This window comes from Physeter macrocephalus, chromosome 17, assembly GCF_002837175.3.
Source record: "Physeter macrocephalus isolate SW-GA chromosome 17, ASM283717v5, whole genome shotgun sequence".
Lineage (NCBI taxonomy): Eukaryota > Metazoa > Chordata > Mammalia > Artiodactyla > Physeteridae > Physeter > Physeter macrocephalus.
In genome coordinates, this window is record NC_041230.1 from 10785903 (window position 1) to 10809001 (window position 23099).

General features: G+C 50.8%; 1 protein-coding gene and 1 non-coding gene across 5 annotated transcripts in view; both read right to left on the bottom strand.

Moving 5' to 3' along the window:
* Positions 1-434: 434 nt before the first annotated feature.
* AXL (AXL receptor tyrosine kinase) overlaps positions 435-23099 on the bottom strand; it is a 32240-nt gene continuing 9575 nt past the window's right edge. For 3 of the 4 annotated variants that reach the window (XM_007128110.4, XM_007128109.4, XM_007128112.4), the window contains 14 exons: positions 19422-19632; positions 18969-19108; positions 18122-18272; positions 17881-17907; positions 14836-14968; positions 14438-14529; positions 11592-11687; positions 11342-11419; positions 9047-9139; positions 8541-8662; positions 7823-7932; positions 4145-4304; positions 3485-3621; positions 435-1741 (listed from right to left, as the gene is read on the bottom strand). In XM_007128110.4, the coding sequence (XP_007128172.1) occupies positions 1390-1741; positions 3485-3621; positions 4145-4304; positions 7823-7932; positions 8541-8662; positions 9047-9139; positions 11342-11419; positions 11592-11687; positions 14438-14529; positions 14836-14968; positions 17881-17907; positions 18122-18272; positions 18969-19108; positions 19422-19632 (1902 nt within the window). In that variant the 3' untranslated portion in view covers positions 435-1389. The remainder of the gene's footprint in view (positions 1742-3484; positions 3622-4144; positions 4305-7822; positions 7933-8540; positions 8663-9046; positions 9140-11341; positions 11420-11591; positions 11688-14437; positions 14530-14835; positions 14969-17880; positions 17908-18121; positions 18273-18968; positions 19109-19421; positions 19633-23099) is intronic. The other variant, XM_007128111.4, reaches the window with a different exon arrangement.
* Positions 7193-7265, bottom strand: TRNAD-AUC (transfer RNA aspartic acid (anticodon AUC)). Its single transcript has one exon. It is a non-coding gene; the product is annotated as a tRNA-Asp (tRNA).

The window sequence follows — 23099 nt, forward strand, 5'->3', positions numbered from 1 at the left end:
GAAAGGAGGCATCCTTAATGCATTGCACAGGCTTGAGGGGGCACACCCCCCATGAGGGCAAGAGGAAGCAGAGGTGGCTAAGAAGGGAAGGATAAAACTATCCCACAAAGGATAAAACTATAAGTTTAAAACCTTGGAATTGTATCTTAGAATTCTAGACCTGTAGACTTTTAGAATCTTACAACATGTGAATCTTAGAACTATAGTGCCTAGAATCTTAAGATTTAGAACTGTGAATTCTTGGCTCCTTAACTAAAATCCTAGAAAGACAGAATGCAGCATAGAACTTAAAGGTGTCCAAAATTAAAAATGATTAAAACTTCGGCATCTTGTTAGTCACCACCAACTGTAGAGTCTTATACCATAGATGCTGAGGATCCAGAATCTTAGACCAATAGGATCTAGAGTGCCTTGGAACACAGAACAGAACAACATTAGAATCTTAGAGTTTAATAATCTAGAACCTTGAAGCATATGATCCGGAATCTTAGACACAGAGAATCTAGGTTCTTAGACTAGGTCTTGGAACATTGCATCTTAGAACATTAGACCTTAGAACCTCCATCTTTAGACTCTTAGAACGTTCTAATTGCAGATTCTAGCATTTTAGATCTTTAGGATCCAGAATCTCATAACAAAAGTTTTGAGGATCATAAAGGCTTAGAACCTATAACTGACCAGCATTAGAATCTTAGAACTTGAGAAGATCAAATCTTGAAGCTTTATGATCCAGAGTTTTACAGCCAGAGAAATTATACTCTATGAGGCTCGGAACATCAAATTCTAGAACATCAGACCTTAGAACCTCCATGTTTAGAACTGTAGAATTTTTACAATTGTAGACTCTTACACCCTAGGGATTCAGAACCCTAGAAAAATAAAATCTAGAATCATAGAGCCTTAGATCCTAGAATTAGAATCTTAGAGCTTTAGAACCTAAAATCTTGTGGGCTTTATCAAGAATCTTAGAACCAGAAAAGTCTAGAGCCATAGAATCTCACAGCCTTAGAATACAGGCCTTAGAACTTCCATGTCTAGAACCTTAGCACTTTAGAATTAGAGACTTTGGAATTTCAGGTCCTTAGAATCAGACTCATCTTTGAAACTTAGAACCTCTGAATCTAGACTCTTTAAACCTTAGAATCTAGAATCTTGGAATGTTAGACCTGGGAGGACCCTTAGGGATTGCAGTCCAATCCCTTCCTTTTACACATGGGGACACTAAGGTGTGGAAAAGGGAGAGGATCTGTCTGGGATGGAAGTGGAATGGGTAGGAGGAGAGGGCTAAGGTTGGGGGTAAAGCCTGGAGTGGGAAAGTGAGGGGGGGGGGTCCCCCAGTGGCAGTGCCTAGCTTGGGTCCTGAGAGGGAGTCCCAGGTGGAGGGTTGTCTCAGGCGCCATCCTCCTGCCCTGGGGGTGCTGGGGAGCTCCTGTCAGCAGGCAGGGCGGGGCTAGGAGCTGTAGAAGGGCAGAGGACATAGCGTCCAGCAGGATGGACCTCAGCGGCGGTGAGGCAGCTGCAGGAATCCTTAGGGTCAGGCTGAGTTGGGGGGTCAGCTCCTCCAGCAGCTCCAAGTGGTTCAGGATGACCCCCACCCTCATCCATGTTGACATAGAGGATTTCATCTGGCTCCTGGGCAGGGGGCAGGGCCTTCAGCGTATTCTCCAGATCTTCCCGAAGCTCTGCAAAACTCGGCCGGTCTCGGGGGTTTAGCTCCCAGCACCGGGACATCAGGGCATACCTAGGGTAGCAAAATGAGGAGTGGGAGACTGAACAGGGGAGCATTCTGGGAGTTTGGGGGCATTTTAGGACACTCAGAGGACTGAGGGTATTACAAGGGAGTGGAGGGAACTGTAGCAGTTCGGGGGGCATCTATGGGGACTTGGGAATTCTCAAGAGTTTCTGAGGTGGGTCCTGGGACAGACACTCAGGAAATGGAAAAAGTCTTGGGAAATCTCTCTGGGTAGGGGGTGATGTTCTAGTGAGGGTTTGCTAGAGTAAAGCTTCCCAGTGTGGTTCCCCAGAACAGACTCTAGCATCAAAGCTTTGCAAGCTGTATTGATTTAAAATATGTACTCAGGGACTTCCCTGGCGGTCCAGTGGTTAAGACTCTGTGCTCTCACTGCAGGGGGCACGGGTTCGGCCCCTGGTCTGGGAACTAAGATCCCGCATGCCACACGGCGTGGCCAAAAACAAACAAATAATAAATAAAATTAAATATGTACTCAAATTGTTTGACATTCCTCCCTTCAAAAGATGGAGGCTACCTTCCCTCCCCTTGAGTGTGGGCTGGATTTAGTCACTGGATTCTGACTCGGCAGCAATGATAGTGTGTGTGATTCTGAGACTAGGTTGAAAAGGTATTGTGGATTCCTCCTTGTTCTTTCTCTTGAAACGCTCATCTGGGGGAGGCCAGCCGCCATTTCATGAGGAAACTCAAGCAGCGCTATAGAGGGGTCCACGTGGCAAGGAACTGAGGCCTTCTGCCACAGCCACGTGAGTGAGCCACCTTGCAAGAGGTCTTCCAGTCTCAAACTTCAGACGGCTTCAGCCCCAGCTGACATCTTGACTGTAACCTCATTAGAAACCCTGATCCAGATTACCCTGCTAAGCAGTTCCCAGACTCCTGACCTTCAGAAACCATGCGAGGTAATAAATGCTTGTTGTTTTAAGGTACTGGATTTTGGGGATATAGATGACTAATACACCAGCCATGCAGCCTTTGGCAAATGATCTTCCCTTGATGTGGGCCTCGGTTGCGTTTCATCTGCATGTGGGAATAATAAGGGTGCCAACCCACTTCATGTGGCTGTAGTAAGGACCAAATGACTTAATGCACGCAAAGCACTTAAAACCATACCTTCTAGTAAATTCTATAGAAATGTTAGCTATTCTTACTGCCCTCAGCTCTTGGAGCACCCAAGGAGGACCTGGAGAGTCTGAAGCCCCAGGCTCTCCCCTCGTGACCCAAGCAACATCTTCTCTTTACCCCCAAAGTGCTCTTCTCTGTGTGTTCCATGGGATGGCAAAATTTGATAAGCACCACCCTAAAGGATTCTGAGAACATCTCAGAGGAGCCTGGCGAGTTTGGAGAAGCTCATTATAAGGGTTTGGCAGAGGGCTCTGGGTGTTGAAGAGCACGTGGGGGGAGTGTGGGTGCCCAGGAGTCTGGGAGGAAGTAGAATTCTTTGCAAGTGGGGACGTGTCATTATTCACTGCCCACGGATACCTGGCCAGGGTAGGGGTGTTGCTCCAGCCTGTATTCCACACACAAAGCAAAGGAGGAAAGGGCACCTTTTGCTAATTCATACCTCATGGGCTAATAGTGGTTCTGTGGAGCATGGGTGAGGGGTCAGGTGGGCTCCTCAACAGTCTGAGGGATTCTGTGGTTTTAGAGGGTCCTGGATATGTCAGGGCCATGTGGGGTGCTCAGGGTTTTGGGATAAAATCTGAGATGGGGGGAGGGGATCCTCAGGGTCCTCACAGTCCATCCAGACAGTCCACAGGCTGCTTCAGGCGGTTTCCCTGGCGCAGGTAGTCATAAATCTCGCTGTTCTCCACTCCTGGATATGGGGTTTGGCCTCGAGTGGCAATCTCCCACATTGTTACCCCAAAGGACCACTGTGGTGGGGCAGAAGGGAGAGAATTTAGGGGGTCTCTCCTGCACAGACGCCCTCACCCAACATACAGATTCATGGGTACCCCCACACTTACGTGTACACAGCTATCTTTGTGGGTGCATCACAGCTATTCACAGAAACACTTCGGTACAGGTACACACTTATGGAGGCAACTTGTGTGCACACATAGACCTGCCCACCCGTGCAAACAATCATACGCTCCACGGACACGTGGTCTCGGGTCACCCTCCACACCCTGGCCATACACATGTATACACCTACCACTGCCTCTCCCAACCTAAACTGTCTACATATCCCATGTAGCAACCTGTCACCATGCACCCATGGGCCTATGCATACCCCCAGCATGTCCACACCGCCGTTCACAGATGCCCGCCACACATGGTCCACGTGGCGGACCCCTGTGCAGGGAAGCCCTCACGTCCCAGTGAGCCCAGGTCTGGTGTGAGATGATCAGGCCACGCCCTCCCCCTGCTCTCCACTCCTGCCAGGGGTGCACGTACCACATCGCTCTTGCTGGTGTAGACGCGGTCAGCCAGGCTCTCGATGGCGATCCACTTGACTGGCATCTTGGCGATGCGTCCCTGGCGGTAGTAGTCCCCGTTGTAGATCTTCTTGGAGAGCCCAAAGTCCGCCACACACACCGACATGTTCTCGTTCAGCCTACCAGATTGGGGAGAGGAATGGGGTCACGGCATCAGCCCCCTCCACCAGGAAGCCTGCCCTTACTCTCAGACACGTCTCCATCTCTTGCCCTGGCTGTCCTGCTTGGGGCAGGGGATCAGTATCCCCGCCTTGCCCCAGACTGGGAGGGAACCATGTTACTTCTTATACCCTCTGTAAAAGGTGGGTGGGAAAAGGGCTGCTATGGGCCTTCCCAGCTCTGGCTTTTTGCCAGATTTTAAGGTCTTTCCTAGGCTCCTTGGGTTGGAGTCTCTGATTTTTTTTAACTGTGTTTTTGAAGTATACTATATACACAGAAACATGCACAAATCTTAAATGAAGAGCTCACTGAATTTTTTAAAAAATAAATTTATTTATTTATTTATTTTTGGCTGAGTTGGGTCTTTGTTGCTGCACGTGGGCTTTCTCTAGCTGCAGTGAGTGGGGGCTACTCTTTGTTGTGGTGCACGGGTTTCTCATTGCAGTGGCTTCTCTTGTTGCGGAGCACGGGCTCTAGGCGCGTGGGCTTCAGCAGTTTGGCTCGTGGGCTCCAGAGTGCAGGCTCAGTCGTTGTGGCGCACGGGCTCAGTAGTTGTGGCGCACAGGCTCAGTAGTTGTGGCGCACGGGCTTAGTTGCTCCGTGGCATGTGGGGTCTTCCCGGACCAGGGCTTGAACCCGTGTCCCCTGCATTGGCAGGCGGATCCTTAACCACTGCGTCACCAGGGAAGCCCGAGCTCACTGAATTTTCATAAACACACCCAGGTAATCAGAAACAGAACATCCTGGGGCATCTGTGCAATGGAATACCACACAGCAAAGAAGAAGTACTACTGATACGTACAATGACATGGACTAATCTCAAAACTTCATGCTGAGCAAAATAAGCCAGACACAAAGGGGTCAAAATTGCGATTCCACTTACATGACATTTAAGAAGAGGTGACAGAAGTTGATGGGGACAAAAGTAAAGAATAGTGGTTACCCCTTGGGGGCAGTAACTGGGAAGGGCAGGAGAGAGCCTGCCAAGGGCCTAGAAATGTTCTTTATCTTGATCTAGTGGTGGTTGTTTCCATGGGTCTATAGACACGTAAACATTCATTGAACTGCATGCATAAAATGTGCATATTTTAGTGTATGTAGAATAGACATCGATTTTTTTAAATGAGAAAGAAAGATTACCGGTCCTTCCTTCCTAGCGTATAATTACCCCTCCTAGGGTGATCAAGATCTTCACTTCTAGCAGAATAGATTACTTGTGCTTGTTTTTGTGCTTTATATAAATAGAAGATTCCCTGATTCTTGCATCTGAGTTTCTGGGATTCTGTTTTTTTTAAGAATTGATGATTTCGGGGACTTCCCTGGTGGCTCAGTGGTTAAGAATCCACCTGCCAATGCAGGAGACATGGGCTCGAGCCCTGGTCCGGGAAGATCCCACATGCCGCGGAGCAACTAAGCCCGTGCGCCACAACTACTGAGCCTGCGCTCTAGAGCCCGCGAGCCACAACTACCAAGCCTGAGTGCCACAACTACTGAAGCCCGCGTGCCTAGAGCCTGTGCTCCACAACGAGAGAGGCCACCGCAATGAGAGGCTCACGTGCAGCAACGAAGACCCAACGCAGCCAAAAATAAAAATAAATAAATTAATTAATTTAAAAAAAAAGAATTGATGATTTCTACCCAGGGTGATGGACTTGGGTAATGACCAACCAGAACAGACCCTGGAGGCCCCTAATATGCTAGGAGTTAACCTTTAACTGCTGTGTCTGGGGGGAGGGGGTTGGAGATGGGTGATACTCAGGCATCTAAGCTGGTGGCTGTGGAGCACATGGGAAGCTTGGGGAAGTGGCCAGTTGCCAACTTGCCAACAGGTAAGGAAGTATTTTAACAACTTAACAGAAAATGTGACAGGTGCATAACAATTGATTGTCCGCCCTGATTTTTGGTGTCACTGTTACATTGTGGGCTTGACTAGGATCAGCCCACGTTACAGAAATAAAAGAACTTCCATTTTGACTGAGTCTATTCATGCCTTTAGACCTCCTTTCCAGTTTATAGGCAATAAAGGGAACACAGGAACAGGGCAAATGCCACCACAAGGAAACAGACACATCTTGTACATGGGACATCCTACAAGACAACTGGCCTGATCTCTTCCAAAAGAATATGCCACAAAACTATACACAGGTAGTGGTGGTGGAGGGTAATTCTAGATTAAAAGGGACCAAAGGGGTACAGCAACCAAACGCAATCTGGGAACTTTGCGTAGATCCTGGTTTTGGGGGAAAAAATATCCCGAAAAGACATTTTGGAGGACAATCGGAGGAACTGGAACATGGATTGGATAGTAGGTTGTGTTATACAGAATTATTGTTAATCTTCTTAGGTATGATAACAGAATTGTGATTGTTTAGGCATAAGTCCTGATTTTAGGAGATACCTACTGAAGATTTAGGGGTGGAATGTCACCATCTTGGCAACTTACTTTCAAATGGTTGAGGGGAGAGAGAGAAAGAGAAGAGAGGTCAAATATGGCAACATCTCAACAAGGAGGAGATATGGGTGTTCATTGCACAATTCTTTCAACTTTTCTGCAGATTTGGAATTTTTCAAAGTAAAAATTTGGGGGTGTGTGGAATTCCCTGGTGGTCCAGTGGTTAGGACTCTGAACTTCCACTGCAGGGGGCACGGGTTCGATCCCTGGTCCGGGAACTAAGATCCCGCATGCCCTCATGGTACGGCCAAAAAAAAAACAAAAAAAAAACAAAACAAAAACTGGGGGGGGTGGTGTGTGTAATAAAGACATTTGTGAACATTTGCATGTCTTATAGAAGATTCTCTGATTCTCTTTTTTTTTTTTGGCCGTGCTGCGTGGTTTGTGGGATCTTAGCTCCCCGACCAGGGATTGAACCTGGGTCCTCAGCAGTGATAGTGCAGAGTCCTAACTACTGGACCACCAGGGAATTCCCAAAGATTCTCTGATTCTCCAGCTCCTATTTCTGAGTCCAAGAGTGTAATAAGACTAATATTCTAAGCCTGTGTGTACACACACACACACACACACACACACACACCTCACCCTCACTTTAGCCCTGGTTCTGGCTGATTTTCTGCTTTGGCAGGGGGTGTGGTCTCTTTATCCAGTGTGGCCCCTCCCCAAGGGTAGCCCCAGGTAAGACACTCAGCATGGAGGGGGGACAAAGATGAGGCTTAAATGTCACCACCCTCATCGGTCACCTCTGCCCTTTTGCTCACCACATGCTACCCACCGAGCCCTCCCTCTTGTCACTTTTCTTCACATCCCAGTACTCCTTCAGGATCTCGGTTCAGGGCCCACCTCCTCCAGAAAGCCGGCCCCAGCCTCCTTGCTCACCTCTCTATTCCACTCCTGAGCTCTGACCTGCCTGAAGGCTGTGTGTTTCTAGCGCCCTCTTCCATCCTGGGAAGGAGGGTGGGGCGGGGCGGGGCGGGGGGCAGTGTCCCGGAAGGAGGGGGGATTCCTGGAAGGGTGGAAACTCACATGCAGTTCCTGGCAGCCAAGTCCCGGTGTATGAATCTCTTGGTACTCAGATACTCCATGCCACTGGCAATGTCTGTCATGAACTTCACCAGCATCTGAGTGGGCAGGAACTGGGGCGGCCGGGGCAGGAGGGAGTAGAGGTCAGCAGAGTCCCTGAGATCTATCCCTCCTTCCCTCCTCCCTCCTAGCTCTGCCCTGCGATGCTTTCCCAGGGCTCCAAGAATTAATTCCCACCCCTTTCTAACACGGCCCTATGTCATCCCCTCCTGCCTTCCTCTCTGTCTTGATCTCCTACTGTTCTTGCCCTTGACATATGCTCCAGCAGGGAGCCCCCTCTCTGGTCTTTAAACAAGCCATGCTTGTTCCCACCTCTGAGCCTTTGCACATGCTGTGCCCTCTGCTGGGATGCTTTCTCCCAGATCTCCCCACCCCCCACCAGCTGGCTCCTCCTTCAAGTTCCCCTCCTCAGTGAGACCTTCCCTGTTCGCCCAAATTAATTGCCTGGCCTCCCTGTCACTCATCCTGCTCTATTTCCTTCCTAGCACTTAAATGATCTTGCTTATTTATTTAACTTATTTATTGTCTGGTCCCCCCACTGGCAGACAGCTCCACGCAAGCAGGCTCCTGGTCACCTTGGCCTTGCCAGTGTCTGAGCGGCGCTGGGTACCTGGTAGGTGCTCAGTGAACACTTGTGGGCCAGACAATAAAATGCTCTCACCACTGGCTGGTCCCCAAGCCGGGAATAGAGAAGGAAACTGTGTAGGTCTCCGTGTTTCATGAAAGGTAAAATGACCACGGGTTCCGGGAAGCCCTCTCGTTCAGAACCCTGGAAACAGACGCCTGAGTGCCCCCAGGCAGCCCTGTCACTGGAGTTGGGCAGAAGGGGAAGCCACCCCCTCTCTCAGCTCTGTCTCTCCCTCCCCCTCAAGTCTGGCCTCCAAGTTGTTGAGAAGGGGGGTGATGGACCGAGCGTCAGAGAAGCCATTTCCAGCACTGTTCCCAGGGTTGTTTCTCCAGCCCTCCTGGGGACCTCAGATATTTCTGGGAAAGGTCAGATGTCACATTCCAAGCTGAGGGAGAGAGGAAGGGGGGAACTTGCTGACTCTCAGGGAGCGGGGAGGAGGAAGCCGGGAGGGTAGATTTTCTCAGGGCCCAAGGGAGGGGTCTTCCCTCTGCTGCGGCCTCCACGGGGCCTGTCGACCCCCTAAATCTGCCCTCCCTCACCGATGAGCCTCATGACGTTGGGGTGGTCGAATTCTTTCATGCAGACGGCTTCACTCAGGAAATCCTCCAGCTCTGACCTTGTGCAGATGGCAACTTGGGGGGAGAGAGGAAGGTGGATGAGGAGGAGGGGTGGGGAGGGAGAACTCCTTCCCTTGTCCTCCTCGGCCTCATCACCATCATCATCCTCTTCTTTATCAAACGTGATTTGTAAGTACCAGGTGCTGTATTCAGCACTTCACATCTATTAACTCATTTAATCCTCTGAGGAGCTTCTATTACTTTCCCCATTTTATTTTATTTATTTTTATTTTTAAAATTATTATTATTTTTTTGTGTGTGTGGTACGCGGGCCTCTCACTGTTGTGGCCTCTCCCGTTGCGGAGCACAGGCTCCAGACGCGCAGGCTCAGCGGCCATGGCTCACGGGCCCAGCCGCTCCACGGCACGTGGGATCTTCCCGGACCGGGGTACGAACCCGTGTCCCCTGCATCGGCAGGCGGATTCTCAACCACTGCACCACCAGGGAACTTTCCCCATTTTAAAGATGGGGAGGGGCTTCCCTGGTGGCGCAGCGGATCCGCCTGCCAGTGCAGGGGACATGGGTTCGAGCCCTGGTCCGGGAAGATCTCACTTGCTGCGGAGAAACTAGGGCCGTGCACCACAACTACTGAGCCTGTGCTCTAGAGCCGGAGAGCCACAACTACTGAGTCAGCGTGCCGCAACTACTGAAGCCTGCGTGCCTAGAGCCCGTGCTCCGCCACAAGAGAAGCCACCGCAATGAGAAGCCCGCGCACCGCTACGAAGAGTAGCCCCCGCTCGCCACAACTAGTGTTAGCCCGCGCGCAGCAACGAACCACAAGAGAAGCCACCGCAATGAGAAGCCCGCGCACCGCTACGAAGAGTAGCCCCCGCTCGCCACAACTAGAGAAAGCCCGCGCGCAGCAACGAAGACCCAACGCAGCCAAAAATAAATAAAATAAGAATAAATAAATTAAAAAAAAAAGATGGGGGAGACCAAGGCACAGAATGGTTAAGAAACCTGCCTAAGGGCACACACAGCTAGCAAGAGGGCTAGGCAGAGCTCAAACGCAGGCAGTCTGGCTCCAGGGTCCATGTGCAGCTGTGTGCTAGGCTGCTTCCCAGCACAGTCGCAGCAGCCCTGGGATGCCTACCATGTCCCTGTTTTGCAACTCAGGACACTGGCTCATAGAGGCAAAGTGACTTGCTCAGCGTCACACAGCTGGGATTCAAACCCAGGTCAGGAACGTAACCTGGTATGCAAGAGGCACCCAGTAATGAATGAGGGAATGAGTTATAACTCCATAATCCAAGCTTTTAGCCGCTGTGACTTTGAAAGGATCATTTCTCCCTTACCTCCAGCCTGACCCTCTAAGCTTCATCCCTATGTGGAAAGGACCTGGCCCTGGACTTCCCGTGCTGTGTGAACCTGGACTGGCTCCGACCCTCTCTGATGATGTAAATAATATGGTTTTAGTCCACGTTAATTGTGAGTTCAGTGTGCCAACCCCAGCATTAAGTGCTTTGCCACAGAACACCCTAGGAGGTAGGGACGTTATGATCCTTTTCTCCAGATGAGGAATGGGAGGCTCGGAGAGGGATAGTCACTAACCTGAGATCACGCAGCGAGTAAATGATGAAGCCAGGTGTGCCTCATTTTCGACCTTCCCCTGCTCTGCTATGCATCACAGTGATGCTATGCATCACTGGGCCCTTTGAAAACTACATTTCCCAGGCTCCCTTTCCTGCTGTTTCCTGTTGGAGTCTGCCAATGGGAAGCACTGATGGGAGATTGACAGGTGGGCGAGTGGAGGGGAGAAGTCAGGGCGTTTCATCCTCTCTCTTTCTGCTTCCAGTATTGCCTTGGTGGTGGCTGTGTCTCCTTTGTGTTTCGAGCTCCCATAAGGTAGCCCCTAACTCTGTGATTCCTAAATCCATTCAGGGAGCTCTGGCTGTGGGCTCTGGTAACACCACTTCCTGCCTCTGCCCTTCGGGCCTGGGGGTGGAAGTGACATAGTGCTGCTGCTAATTGTCTCACTGCTCCCAGCTGTTCCTTCAGTTTTCCCTACACCTTTGTAGTAATCTCCCTGTATTAAGTTCCCTCTGTTGAAGGACCTGGCAGGGACTCCATTTCCTGTCCGGAAACACTTGAGGTTCTGTGGTTGGGCTAAATTGCTATTACCTTTCCTGTTCTTCTGCTTCCTTAGGGGAACAGGGAAGGGACCTGAGATTAAGGGATGGGGATCCCACATGTGTGCACATGCATGTACAGACTCACTCTTCATCGTCTTCACAGCCACCTTGAGGATGGAGTCATCCTGGTTGAGCTGGCCTTCCATTACAGCTCCAAACTCTCCTGTGGGGGACCAGAGAGGGATGCTGATCTCAGGGGGGCGCCGTAGGGACTGCATTTCCTGTGGTTGGGCGGGGGTGGGGAGGACTTCATGGTTCAGGGAGATGTATGCGTGTGTGTGTGTATGTGTGTGTGTGTGTGTGTGTGTGTGTGTGTGTGTTATGGGGGGACTCACCTTCTCCCAGGGTCTTCCCCAGGGCCACCTTATGCCGGTCCACCATCACATCCCGCAGCTTCTCCTTCAGCTCTTCACTGATGCCCAGGCTGTTCACTGCATGGGAGGTAGGGGTAGACAGAGCCATGGAGCAGGGCTGACATCCAGATGACACTCGCCAATAGGGATACAGGCGTGCTCATTTTATTGCGCTTTGCTTTATTGCACTTTGCAGATATTGTGTTTTTCACACATTGAAGACCCGTGGCAACCTTGTGTCGAGCGAGTCTATCGGCGCCATTTTCCCAATAGCATTTGCTTGCTTCGTGTCTCTGTGTCACATTTTGGTAATTCTAGCAATATTTCAAAACTTTTCATTATTTTTATATTTGTTATGATGACCTGTGATCAGTGATCTTTGATGTTACTACTACAATTCACTGAAGGCTCAGATGGTGGTTGGCATTTTTCAGGAATAAAGCAACTTAAAATTAAGGTATGTACATTGTTTTTAAAGATATAATGCTATTGCACACTTAGCAGACTGCAGTATAGTGTAAACATAACTTTTATATGCACTGGGAAACCCCAAAATGTGTGTGACTCGCTTTATTGCGTTATTTGCTTTATCGTGGTGGTCTGGAATCAAACTTACCATATCTCTGAGGTATGCCTGTATACCCATTGTTAAAATGCTGAAATACTTCTGCATTCATTCAAAATTAGCTAATGCCCAGAGCACCCCCCAGCCCCATCCTAACTTCTCCTCTAAACCCCCTGTATCTTCCCCCAGAGCAGCAACTAAAGGGTTAGAGCCTGGCACATAATCTTGCACCAGTGGGCACCCTGATTGATTAGCGTCCTGCCGTACCAGTTGTTAAAAATATTTCTTGGGGCTTCCCTGGTGGCGCAGTGGTCGAGAGTCCGCCTGCCGATGCAGGGGACACGGGTTCGTGCCCCGGTCCGGGAAGATCCCACATGCCACGGAGCGGCTGGGCCATGAGCCATGGCTGCTGAGCCTGCGCGTCCGGAGCCTGTGCTCCGCAACGGGAGACGCCACAACAGTGAGAGGCCCGCGTACCGCAAAAAAATAAAAAATAAAAAAATAAAAAAATCTCCTAACTGTTTATTGAAGTATAAACTGCAAAAATCATAAGTGAGCAGCTCAGTGGATTTTCACAAACCAAACACAACAGTGTAACTAGCACCCAGATCAAGAACAGACCATGACCTGCCCTCTCAGGGGAGTCCACTTCCCTGACTTTTCTTACCCCAGATTAGTCTTTTCTGTTTTGGGATGTTATAAACATGGAATCACATAATATGTTCTCTTTTGTGTCTGGCTTCTTTCACTCAACACAATGTCTACGAGATCATTGTAATGTAGTAGTTGTGTGTAGTTGGATTTATTATTTTCACTGCTGTGTAGCAATCGTTTTCCAACTTATTGGCCTCAGGACCCCTTCACATTCTTAAAATTACTGAGGCCTGAAAAGAGCTTTCTTTTATGTGGGTCATCTGTACACCAGTATTTATTGTGTTCAAAATGAAAACGGAAAGATTTTCTTTTTCTTTTTCTTTTTTTTTTTTTTTGGCCTCGTGGCACAGCATACAGGATTTTAGTTCCCTGACCAGGGATCAAACCCGCGCCCCCTGCAGCGGAAGCACGGAGTCTTAACCACTGGACCGCCACTGCCAGGGAAGTCCCACGGGTAGATTTCCAAAACACAAGGATACACAAGCACATGTTCAATCAATCAACAGAACGATGACATCATCACATATTAGGAAGCCTCTGGAAAACTCCATGGAGTGCTTGCGAGAGAATGAGAGTGCGAAAGGGCAAAAGATGTCTTGGTGTTAATATGAAAATAATTGTGACCTCGTGGACCTCCTGCGAAGGTCTTGGGTACTCCCGGGGACTCAGGTCACACTTTGAGAACTGCTGCTGCACGTTATTCCATTAGATTACTGTGACCTCCTCACTTCCTCTTCCTTCTCCTCTTCAATAAATGTCTTTCCCAGCCCCTTCTGGGTGTCTCCCTGGGGCCCTGGCAGTCTTCCCACTGTGTGCTAGGAAGATACCTAACTCTGTCCCTTTTCTTTCTGGATCTGTTTCCCCAGCTGGAGAGATTAAGAGATTGGACTGGATGGCCTCTGAGGTCCCTCCTTAGCTGGGACCCTCGATAACGCTACAATCCTCTGAGTGCCTATAGTTCTAAGATTCTATGATTTTTAAGATCCTAAGGGTCTATAGCCCTGGATTATAATTTTTTAGGCCAAGATCTATTCTGCCTCTCTCACATTCTTTAATTCCAAGAGGCAGTTAAGAGGATGGACTTGAGAGAGAAACTGCCTGGGTTTGAATCCCAACTCTCCAGCTTACAAGCTGTGTGGCCTGCAGCAAGTTACATAACCTCTCTGTGCTGCAGCCTCCTCATCTTTGAAGTGGGGCGGGGGGATAACGTACCTAACTCATCGGGTTGTTGTGAGGATTAAATTAAGTGACATGTGTAGAGCACTTAGAACAGCACCTGTCACAGAGGAAGTGCTAGGGTTGGCTGTTATCCTCAGCATCATAATCATCTCATCAACAGCATCTTTATCATGATCATCATTATTATGTTGTGCTAAGATCCTATGGCTCTAAGCTTGGTCTTTCTAAGATTTACTATGTCTAAGATTCAATTATTCTAAGGTTGTGTGTGGTTCCACAATTCTGTTGCTCTTAGGGTCTGTGGTTCCAACATCCTAGTATTCCAAGGCCTTCAGAAACTTTTGGCTCATGCATCTGCAGAAGCCCAGCAGGCCCAAAGCTCTATACTTCTTATCCCAAACCCAGGCATGGAGGCATGGGGTTCGCTTACAGGTGGCTTCAGTGGTCCGACGGCTGTAGGACTTGCGAACACGGTACCTGACCACCAGCTCGCCCCTCTCCATTGTTGGTTCGAACACCTCTCTGGGGGGGAACAGAGAGGAGCTGAGGGCAGGGAAGAACAATGTGGAACCCCCTCCTTCCACCCACAGTGAAAGCGAGCGCCATCCCCACCCCCCCACCCCCAGGGCCTGCCCGCCCTCTCCTCCAGTGTTTGCTGAGCAAGTCTTGGACGGCTACCTTTTGCCTTCCATTCACTCCCCAGAGCCTTGCCCTCATTCTGATTCTCGGTAACCTCTCCTCCTGCACCAGCCTCCTCATGTTCTCCCCACCTCCGGCCCCTCCATCCCAGTCCATGTTGGCCTTCCGACCCACGTGGCTCCAACTCACCCATAGCGGGTCTCTTTCTTCCGCCGGTGGACAAGGAACAGGGCCAGGATGAGGACACAGGCAGCAGCCACCACTGCTCCCAGCAGTACATACCACCAGGGCCATGAGAAGGCAGGGACTGGGGGTTCACTCACTGTCAGGGGGTATGCAGGACAGGTCACGGTTGAGGTCTTGGTTCCAGCTCTCTGAGCCCCAAGGGGGTGATGTTGAAAGGAGGCAGGTGTGGATATATTTGATGAGGCATGTGACAGGTGCATTCCCCTATCTGGGGAGACTGGGCTGGGCTGGACAGGGCATGCAGTGGATACAATAGGAGTGGATGTTAAAGGAAGAGTGTGAAACTTGTAGGATGAGTACGGTAAGTTAAGAGTGGGATGGACAGGGACTTCCCTGGTGGCGCAGTGGATAAGACTCCACGCTCCCAATGCAGGGCACCCGGGTTCGATCCCTGGTCAGGGAACTAGATCCCACATGCATGCCACAACTAAGAGAGTCCGCATGCCGCAAATGAAAAGCCCACACGCCTCAACTAAAGATCCCGCATGCCGCAACGAAGACCTGGCGCAGCCAAGATAAAAAAATAAATAATAATAAATAAATATTAACAAAAAGAACGGGATGGACACTGGGTGATTGTGTGATGCGCGTGGAAGGAGTGTGGGATGGGAGTGAGAGACCTGCGCAAGGTGGGCTGTGCAATGTAATGTGAGCACGGGATGGTTGTGAGTAAATCTCGAGTGGTGTATGGGTGTGTGATACGTGTGATGATCGTGCAAGGAGGGGGGACTTGGGTGCGGAAAACAGATGAGTAGGGAGAGAACGCATACAGTGTAGGACAGGTGCGCGAGGCACGTGCGATGAATATGCAAGGAGGGCACCCGGGTTCGATCCCTGGTCAGGGAACTAGATCCCACATGCATGCCACAACTAAGAGAGTCCGCATGCCGCAAATGAAAAGCCCACACGCCTCAACTAAAGATCCCGCATGCCGCAACGAAGACCTGGCGCAGCCAAGATAAAAAAATAAATAATAATAAATAAATATTAACAAAAAGAACGGGATGGACACTGGGTGATTGTGTGATGCGCGTGGAAGGAGTGTGGGATGGGAGTGAGAGACCTGCGCAAGGTGGGCTGTGCAATGTAATGTGAGCACGGGATGGTTGTGAGTAAATCTCGAGTGGTGTATGGGTGTGTGATACGTGTGATGATCGTGCAAGGAGGGGGGACTTGGGTGCGGAAAACAGATGAGTAGGGAGAGAACGCATACAGTGTAGGACAGGTGCGCGAGGCACGTGCAATGAATATGCAAGGAGTTTGAGGCTCCAGGGACCAATGGCCAAGGAATATTTTTGAGGAGGAGTGTGTGATGGCTATGGATGGGTTTTATTTTTATTTTTATTTTTGGCCACGCTGCGCCTTCTGAGATCTCAGTTTCCCGACCAAGGATTGAACCCAGGCCCTTGGGAGTGAAAGCGCCGAGTCTTAACCACTGGACCGCCAGGGAATTAAGGGTTTTCGTAAAGCAAGGGATGAGAGTAAAATAAATGTGTAAAGGGGCATAGTGTGCAAAGGAGTGTGTAAAGAGTGTCAGATAAGTACTGGAGGAACTGGGATATGTGAGGATTCAAGGAGTATTTAAGGAGTTTTAGATACAGGAGGAGCAGTATTGGTAAGGATGTAACTTTGGTGTGAGGGGAGTGTGCAAGAAGCGTGCAAAGGACATGGGAAGGGAAGATGAGAAGCATGGGATGAATGGAAAGGGTGTGCAAAAAGGTGGGAGTGAGTGTGTAAGGAAGGGAGGATGGGTATGTGCTGAGTGTACCAGGAGTTTGGTGTGGGTGTGTGCAGAAAGCGGGCATGGGCTAGGATCGGCTTGGGGTGAGGAAATAATGTGTAAGGAGTGTCGAGTGAGTGTGCAAGGAGAGTTGCAGAATGTGGGATCGTGTGGACTGAAAGGTTTACAGCGCTTGCAGTGTCGGAGGGACGGTGAGAGTGTAAAAGGTATGCAGAGTGTGTGAATGAGAAGTGTGGGTGTGCATTGGGTTTGGGAGGCACGTGTGAGGAATGAAGGGTTACAATGGGATGAACGTGAAAGGAGGGTGGGATTAGTGTGGAAAAGTATGCAAAGAAATGCAGGAAGGCATATAAGGAATGTGGGTTGAGTTACAAGAGGGGCTGTAATAGTGCTAGGAGGGTACAATGGGTGTAGGAGGAATGTTTGAGAATTGTTGGAGAAATATTTGAGAAGGATGGATATGAGGGGTATAACTCACCTGTCTGTTCATTTATCCATCTATCCACCCACCCACCTACTAATTGATTCATCCGCCCAACTGCCCATCCATTCATCCATGCATCCATTCATCCACCACCCATCCACTCATTCATTCATTCGCCATCCACCCATCAATTCATCCATCCATCCATCCATCCATCCATCCACCACCCACCTACCAATTCATTCATTCATCCATCTACACATTCATTGATCCACCATTCCATCCATCCATCCATCCATCTATCCATCCACCACCCACCCACCAATTCATTCATTCATCCATCTACACATTCATCGATCCACCATTCCATCCATCCATCCACCACCCACCCACCAATTCATTCATTCATCCATCTACACATTCACTGATCCACCATTCCATCCATCCATCCATCCATCCATCCACCACCCACCCACCAATTCATTCATTCATCCATCTACACATTCATCGATCCACCATTCCATCCATCCATCCACCACCCACCCACCAATTCATTCATTCATCCATCTACACATTCACTGATCCACCATTCCATCCATCCATCCATCCATCCATCCATCCATCCACCGTTCACTGAGTACCTACAATGTACTGGGTCATTCCAGCCACCTCCATCAAGGACCACACAAACCCAAGAAGTAGAGGATCAGAGTGATGAGTTTGAGAAATATGCAAGGGATGTGCAAAGAGTATGTGTGGTGACGGGGTCCTCACTGGGCAATGAGGGAAGGGAGGGAGAAGAGGCGGGTGCGAAAGTCCTTACCCAGCTGGTGGATTGGCTGTCCTTGTCCTGTGAGGAGAAAGGATAGAGGGGGGACATGCTCAGAGAGGGCAAGCCTGGTAAGACACCGGTGAGGGAGTGAGGCTCCCAGTAAGGTTCCAGGTAGGAACAGAGCCTAGAATGGGGTAATGCTCAAAGGTACAGGGAGCAAGTCACGGGCATCTGGGAGAGACGAGGTCCCTGTGGGTAGGTTGAAGGGGGCTGAGCACGGCTTTGGAGTTACCTGGGCGCCACAGCACCAGGGGCACAGGGAGGCTCCAGGGTCCATCCCCTGCGGCGGTGTAGGCTGCCACGCACACTGTGAGGTTGGGCACAGACCTGTCCCCCCGCAGCTCCAAGGTCACTTCTCGCCTTAGCCCTACGTCCATTAGCACCTAGGGCGTCCAGACGTGGCATCAGAGTAGAGCTCCGGCCCCTAACGCTTAAGCCTTCACCCTCAGCCTCAACGCCCCATCTTTCTCAAAGCCCTCTCCTCTCTCCTCATCTCCAGTCCCTCATCCCCTACCTCTTCCTACCCTTCCTTTCTCACCCCCCATCCCATCCTCTCCTTTCCATTCTCCATCCCTACACCCACTAAAATAACAGCTCCACCAGGACTGGGACTTTGTCTTATTCACTCCCACGTCTTCAAGTCCTAGCATGATGCGTGGAACACGGTACTTTGGTTGAAGAACTGAATCCTCACCTTTTCACCCTCATCGCTCCATCCCCTTCTAACTCCCCACCCTCTCTCCCACCCCATCTCTCCACCCCAGGGTGCTGCTTGCTCAGATAGTACCTTTGTGCCAATTAGGAAGAGGCACCCCTTCCTCAAGATGTTATGCCACTATCTGCTGTAAAACTGTCCTGGTAAATACAGGTCTCCTGAAACGCTTTGTACGTGATTCATAAAGAGCCATCCCTAACCCTCTCCCGGACCCCTTTCCCCGTCCCACAATGCTCTCCCCTAGCACAGTGTGATGGCGTCCTACCCAACCTGCTCAACTGTCCGTGTCTGTCCCGTCATCTTCTCCCCACCACTCCTCCCTCCTCCACAGCCACTCCTCCCCAACCTAGCCAGCAGCACCCACCTCGGGGGTATCCTGACCTCGATAGGCCAGTCGGTACCCTAAGAGGGTGCCCTGCAGGGGCGCCCTTGGCTCCTGCCAATGCACGAGGGCTTGGCTCCCATTCCGTATGGCGCTAACGTTCTCAGGAGGACCCAGGGGCACTGGAGGACAGGGAAGAGGGGAAGCTGGCATCCCCACCTCTTCCTGACCCCCACCGCTGTTCCCAGGAAGTAGGGGCAGGGTCCAGAGGGCATGCACGCGGGCAACTCGTGCAGGCCTCCCATAAACAGAAGCACAGGGAAGAGGTCCGGGAGAGGTGCCCGTGTGCCACCCTGAGGGCTCGGGGACCAGGCAGGAAGGAGACTGAAGCCACACGGGTTAAATGGGTGAGAGGAGATGCCGGGGATCATACTGAGGTACGCAAGGGTCAGCGGGGTGGTGAGCGCCGTCTCCTGGCCACCAGCCCCTTCTTACCTCCCTCCGGTGTCTCCACAGGAAGCCAGTGGGTCCAGGGTGAGGGGCCCTGGCTACTGACACACGCCACCCGGATGTGGTAAGGGCTGTGAGGATGGAGGTTGCCCAGCCGCAGTTGGTGAGGCGGGACAGATGCTTGTAAGGTGAGGGGTTCCTCTGGGGGGTCTGGCTCTCCCAGCCAGGTGCCCACCCCATCGTCTGACAGCACAGCCTGGGGAGAGAGGGGCGCGTGAGGACAGGGTGGCCACGCGGTCACTGGAGGTGCTCACACAGTCTCAGTGGTGGTGATCCTGCTGTGACGACACAACTTTGCAAGGATGCGTGTGTGTGTGTCACAACTCCATGTTAGTGCAACATGGGCACCTGCGTTTGCAGAGCGAGGAGACCACCCAGCGGCACCACGTGGCTCTGCCATCACTTGCAAATGCCACTTCTGACAAGACTTTCCCTCTCTGAGCCTCAGTTTCCTCATCTGGAAAATGGGGGCTTAGAGGAGCAAATGCCTTCCAGGGTTGCTTAAAGAGTCAATGTAGGACCGTTGCACAGCGCATGGCAGGTGGTCAGCATCAACGATAATGACAATGACATTCAACCACAGGCAAAAGCAATGTCCCACAATAGAAGTCAGAAGAGGGAATTCCCTGGTGGTCCAGTGGTTAGGACTCCGTGCTTTCACTGCCGTGGGCCCGGGCTTCAATCCCTGGTGAGGGAACTAAGATCCTGCAAGCCGAGCGGCTCAGCCAAAAAAAAAAAAAAAGTCAGAAGAGTGGGCATCTCTGGGGGCTGAGGGAGCCTTCAAGGGAGCTGAGAAGTGTCTGCATCTTGATTCAGAGGGAGGTCACATAGGTTAAACAATCTAGGTATACACCAAAGATTATGCACATTATGTATGTTATACCTTAATTTTAAAAAAGAAAAGCCTTGGGACTTCCCTGGTGGCACAGTGGTTAAGACTCCACGCTCCCAATGCAGGGGGCCTGGATTCGATCCCTGGTCGGGGAACTAGATCCCACGTGCATGCCGCAACTAAGAGTTCGCATGCCACAATTAAGGAGCCGGCGAGCCACGACTAACACCCGGTGTGACCAAATAAATAAATAAATAAGAAAAGCCTTTTACAAATCTGAACTCATTTGATCCTCACCTCAACTTTGCGTTGTAAGTATGTGCTGTGTTTATGCCCATTATACGGATGAGGACATTGAGGCTCAGAGAGATGGAATCACTGGCCCAAGGACACCAGCTTGTCACTGATGAAGTCGGGACCTGGACCCCATCCTGTCTTCAAAACCTTTGCCCTACTGACAACAAGAATGTCCATTTAAGGGGCTTCCCTGGTGGCGCAGTGGTTGAGTCCGCCCGCCGATGCAGGGGATACGGGTTCGTGCCCCGGTCCGGGAAGATCCCACGTGACGCGGAGCGGCTGGGCCCGTGGGCCATGGCCGCTGAGCTTGCGCGTCCGGAGCCTGTGCTCCGCAACGGGAGGGGCCACAACGGTGAGAGGCCCGCGTACCGCAAAAAAAAAAAAAAAAAAAGAATGTCCATTTAAGAGCATCAGTAATAGTAATAATACTTCTCTTCTGTTCAGAGAGGCAATGCAGCTTAGTGCCGAAGAGCACGGATACTGCATCTGGTATTCAAATCCAGCCTCTACCACTCCCTAGCTCTGCACCTCAGTTTCCTCATCTGTAAAATGGGATAACAACAGTGTTTCCCTACTTCGCAGGGTTAACTGAATTGACTCTCGTAAGTGTGTAGAAGAGTGTTTGTGCATGTCGAGGGTTTGTCATTATTATTTTGTGTGTGTGAGGTTGTCTGGCCATGAGTGTCAAACTCTGCACACCCTGCGCAGCGGCACAGGCTGCTACACCCACCTGGTTGCCAGGAGTGGCCCAATCAGGATGGCAGGGGCCACGGCTGGGGAAGACGTCTGTACAGCCCTTCCCCACAGAACCACAACCGCCACAGCCACACAACCCACAGCCACACAGCTCAGGGGTGCTGCCTTCACCCTGGCAAGCAATCAGGCGACGTAGCCACGCCACACAGCGTGTTGGGACGTTTACTGCTTAAGGCTCTAAAGCCAGATCCCTTTGGGTCCAAATCTTGGCTTGGATATTATTTGCTGTGTGATTTAGAGTGAGTGTCTTAACCTCCCTGGGTCTCAGTTCCTGTCTCTGGAAAATGGGCTTCCAAGAGTCCCTCCCTGTCAAGGTGCGAGGTGTTTTTTTTTTTTTTTTTTTTTTTTTTGTGGTATGCGGGCCTCCCTCTGCTGCGGCCTCTGCCGTTGCGGAGCACAGGCTCCGGAGCGCAGGCCCAGCGGCCATGGCTCACGGGCCCAGCCGCTCCGCGGCATGTGGGATCCTCCCAGACCGGGGCGCGAACCCGGTTCCCCTGCATCGGCAGGCGGACGCGCAACCACTGCGCCACCAGGGAAGCCCAAGGTGCGAGGTTTAATGAGATGATGCACGTGAACTGGCTCGCACATCCTGTCAACAGCTAACATTTGTTGAGTGCCAGCTGTGTCCCAAGAACCTTGCCAAGCACATTCCTGGATGAGCAAATTGCCTTCTTACCACCACCCTATGGGGTCAATTTCTTTTTTCATTCCCATTTTACAGATGAGGAAACAGAGGCCCAGATTCAGCAGCTTGCCCAAAGTCACACAGCCCCCGTGTGGGGAGACAACAGCATTGCAAGGCCTGGGGAGGAGAGGAGCAAATGGTGGGTAGCAGGATGGAGGGAGTAGGTCTCCATGCCTGATCTCTGACCCACAGTGACTGACCAGAAGGGGAACCTCTTCTGGGACAAAGGGGACGTGGGTGCAGACAGTCAGGCTCCCCCTGCTCACTCCTACTTCTCTTTTCCCTGGGATGGCTGTGACCTCCCACTTGAACCCTTAGCCCATGCACAGCAGGAAGTGAGACCTGGAGGGGGAAGAGGGCACACTTCTGCTTTCTTGGGGACACTGGATGGATGTGGGTTGCAGGTACGGTTGGTGCCTGACCTGGCATTTGAGGTCTTCCCAAATCAGCCTGGCCTCTGGGATTGAAATGGTTTTATCCTTTTTAGCCAGGTCACTTAGGCAGGTCACTTCCCCTCTCTGGGCCTCAGTTTCTTATCTTGAAAATGGGAAGATGAACAGCCACTACTTTCTGGGGTTAAAATGTCAAGTGAATGTGAGGTTGTCTCCAGGGCCAGGGTCTTTCTTATAAGAACGGCAGCTCCCGTTTAATCAAGCACTGGCTCTAAATGGTCTTTAGGAGGTCAGGAGTGCCCTTTGGGTTTGGCGAGACAAGGGTTCGAATCCCACGTCTGCCACTTCCTGTCTGTGACCTTGGGCAAGTTGCTTAACTACCCTGAGCCTTAGTTACTTCATCTGGAAAATGGGTGTATCCACAGACCCTACCTCACAAACACTCGAGGGGCTGTGCGAAAAGCTGTAACACAAGGCGCAGCACAGAGGTGAGATTCAATAAAAGTTGGTCATTTTCCATCACAGACACTGTCCCATCCTCACTTAAACTCTCAAATCTCAGAGAACTTCAGGCCAGAACTGGATCTCATATTCAGAGATGTGTGTTGGTTTGTTCTTCTTCTTTTTTTTTTTTTTTTTTTTTTTTTTTTTTTTGCGGTACGCGGGCCTCTCACCGCTGTGGCCTCTCCCGTTGCGGAGCA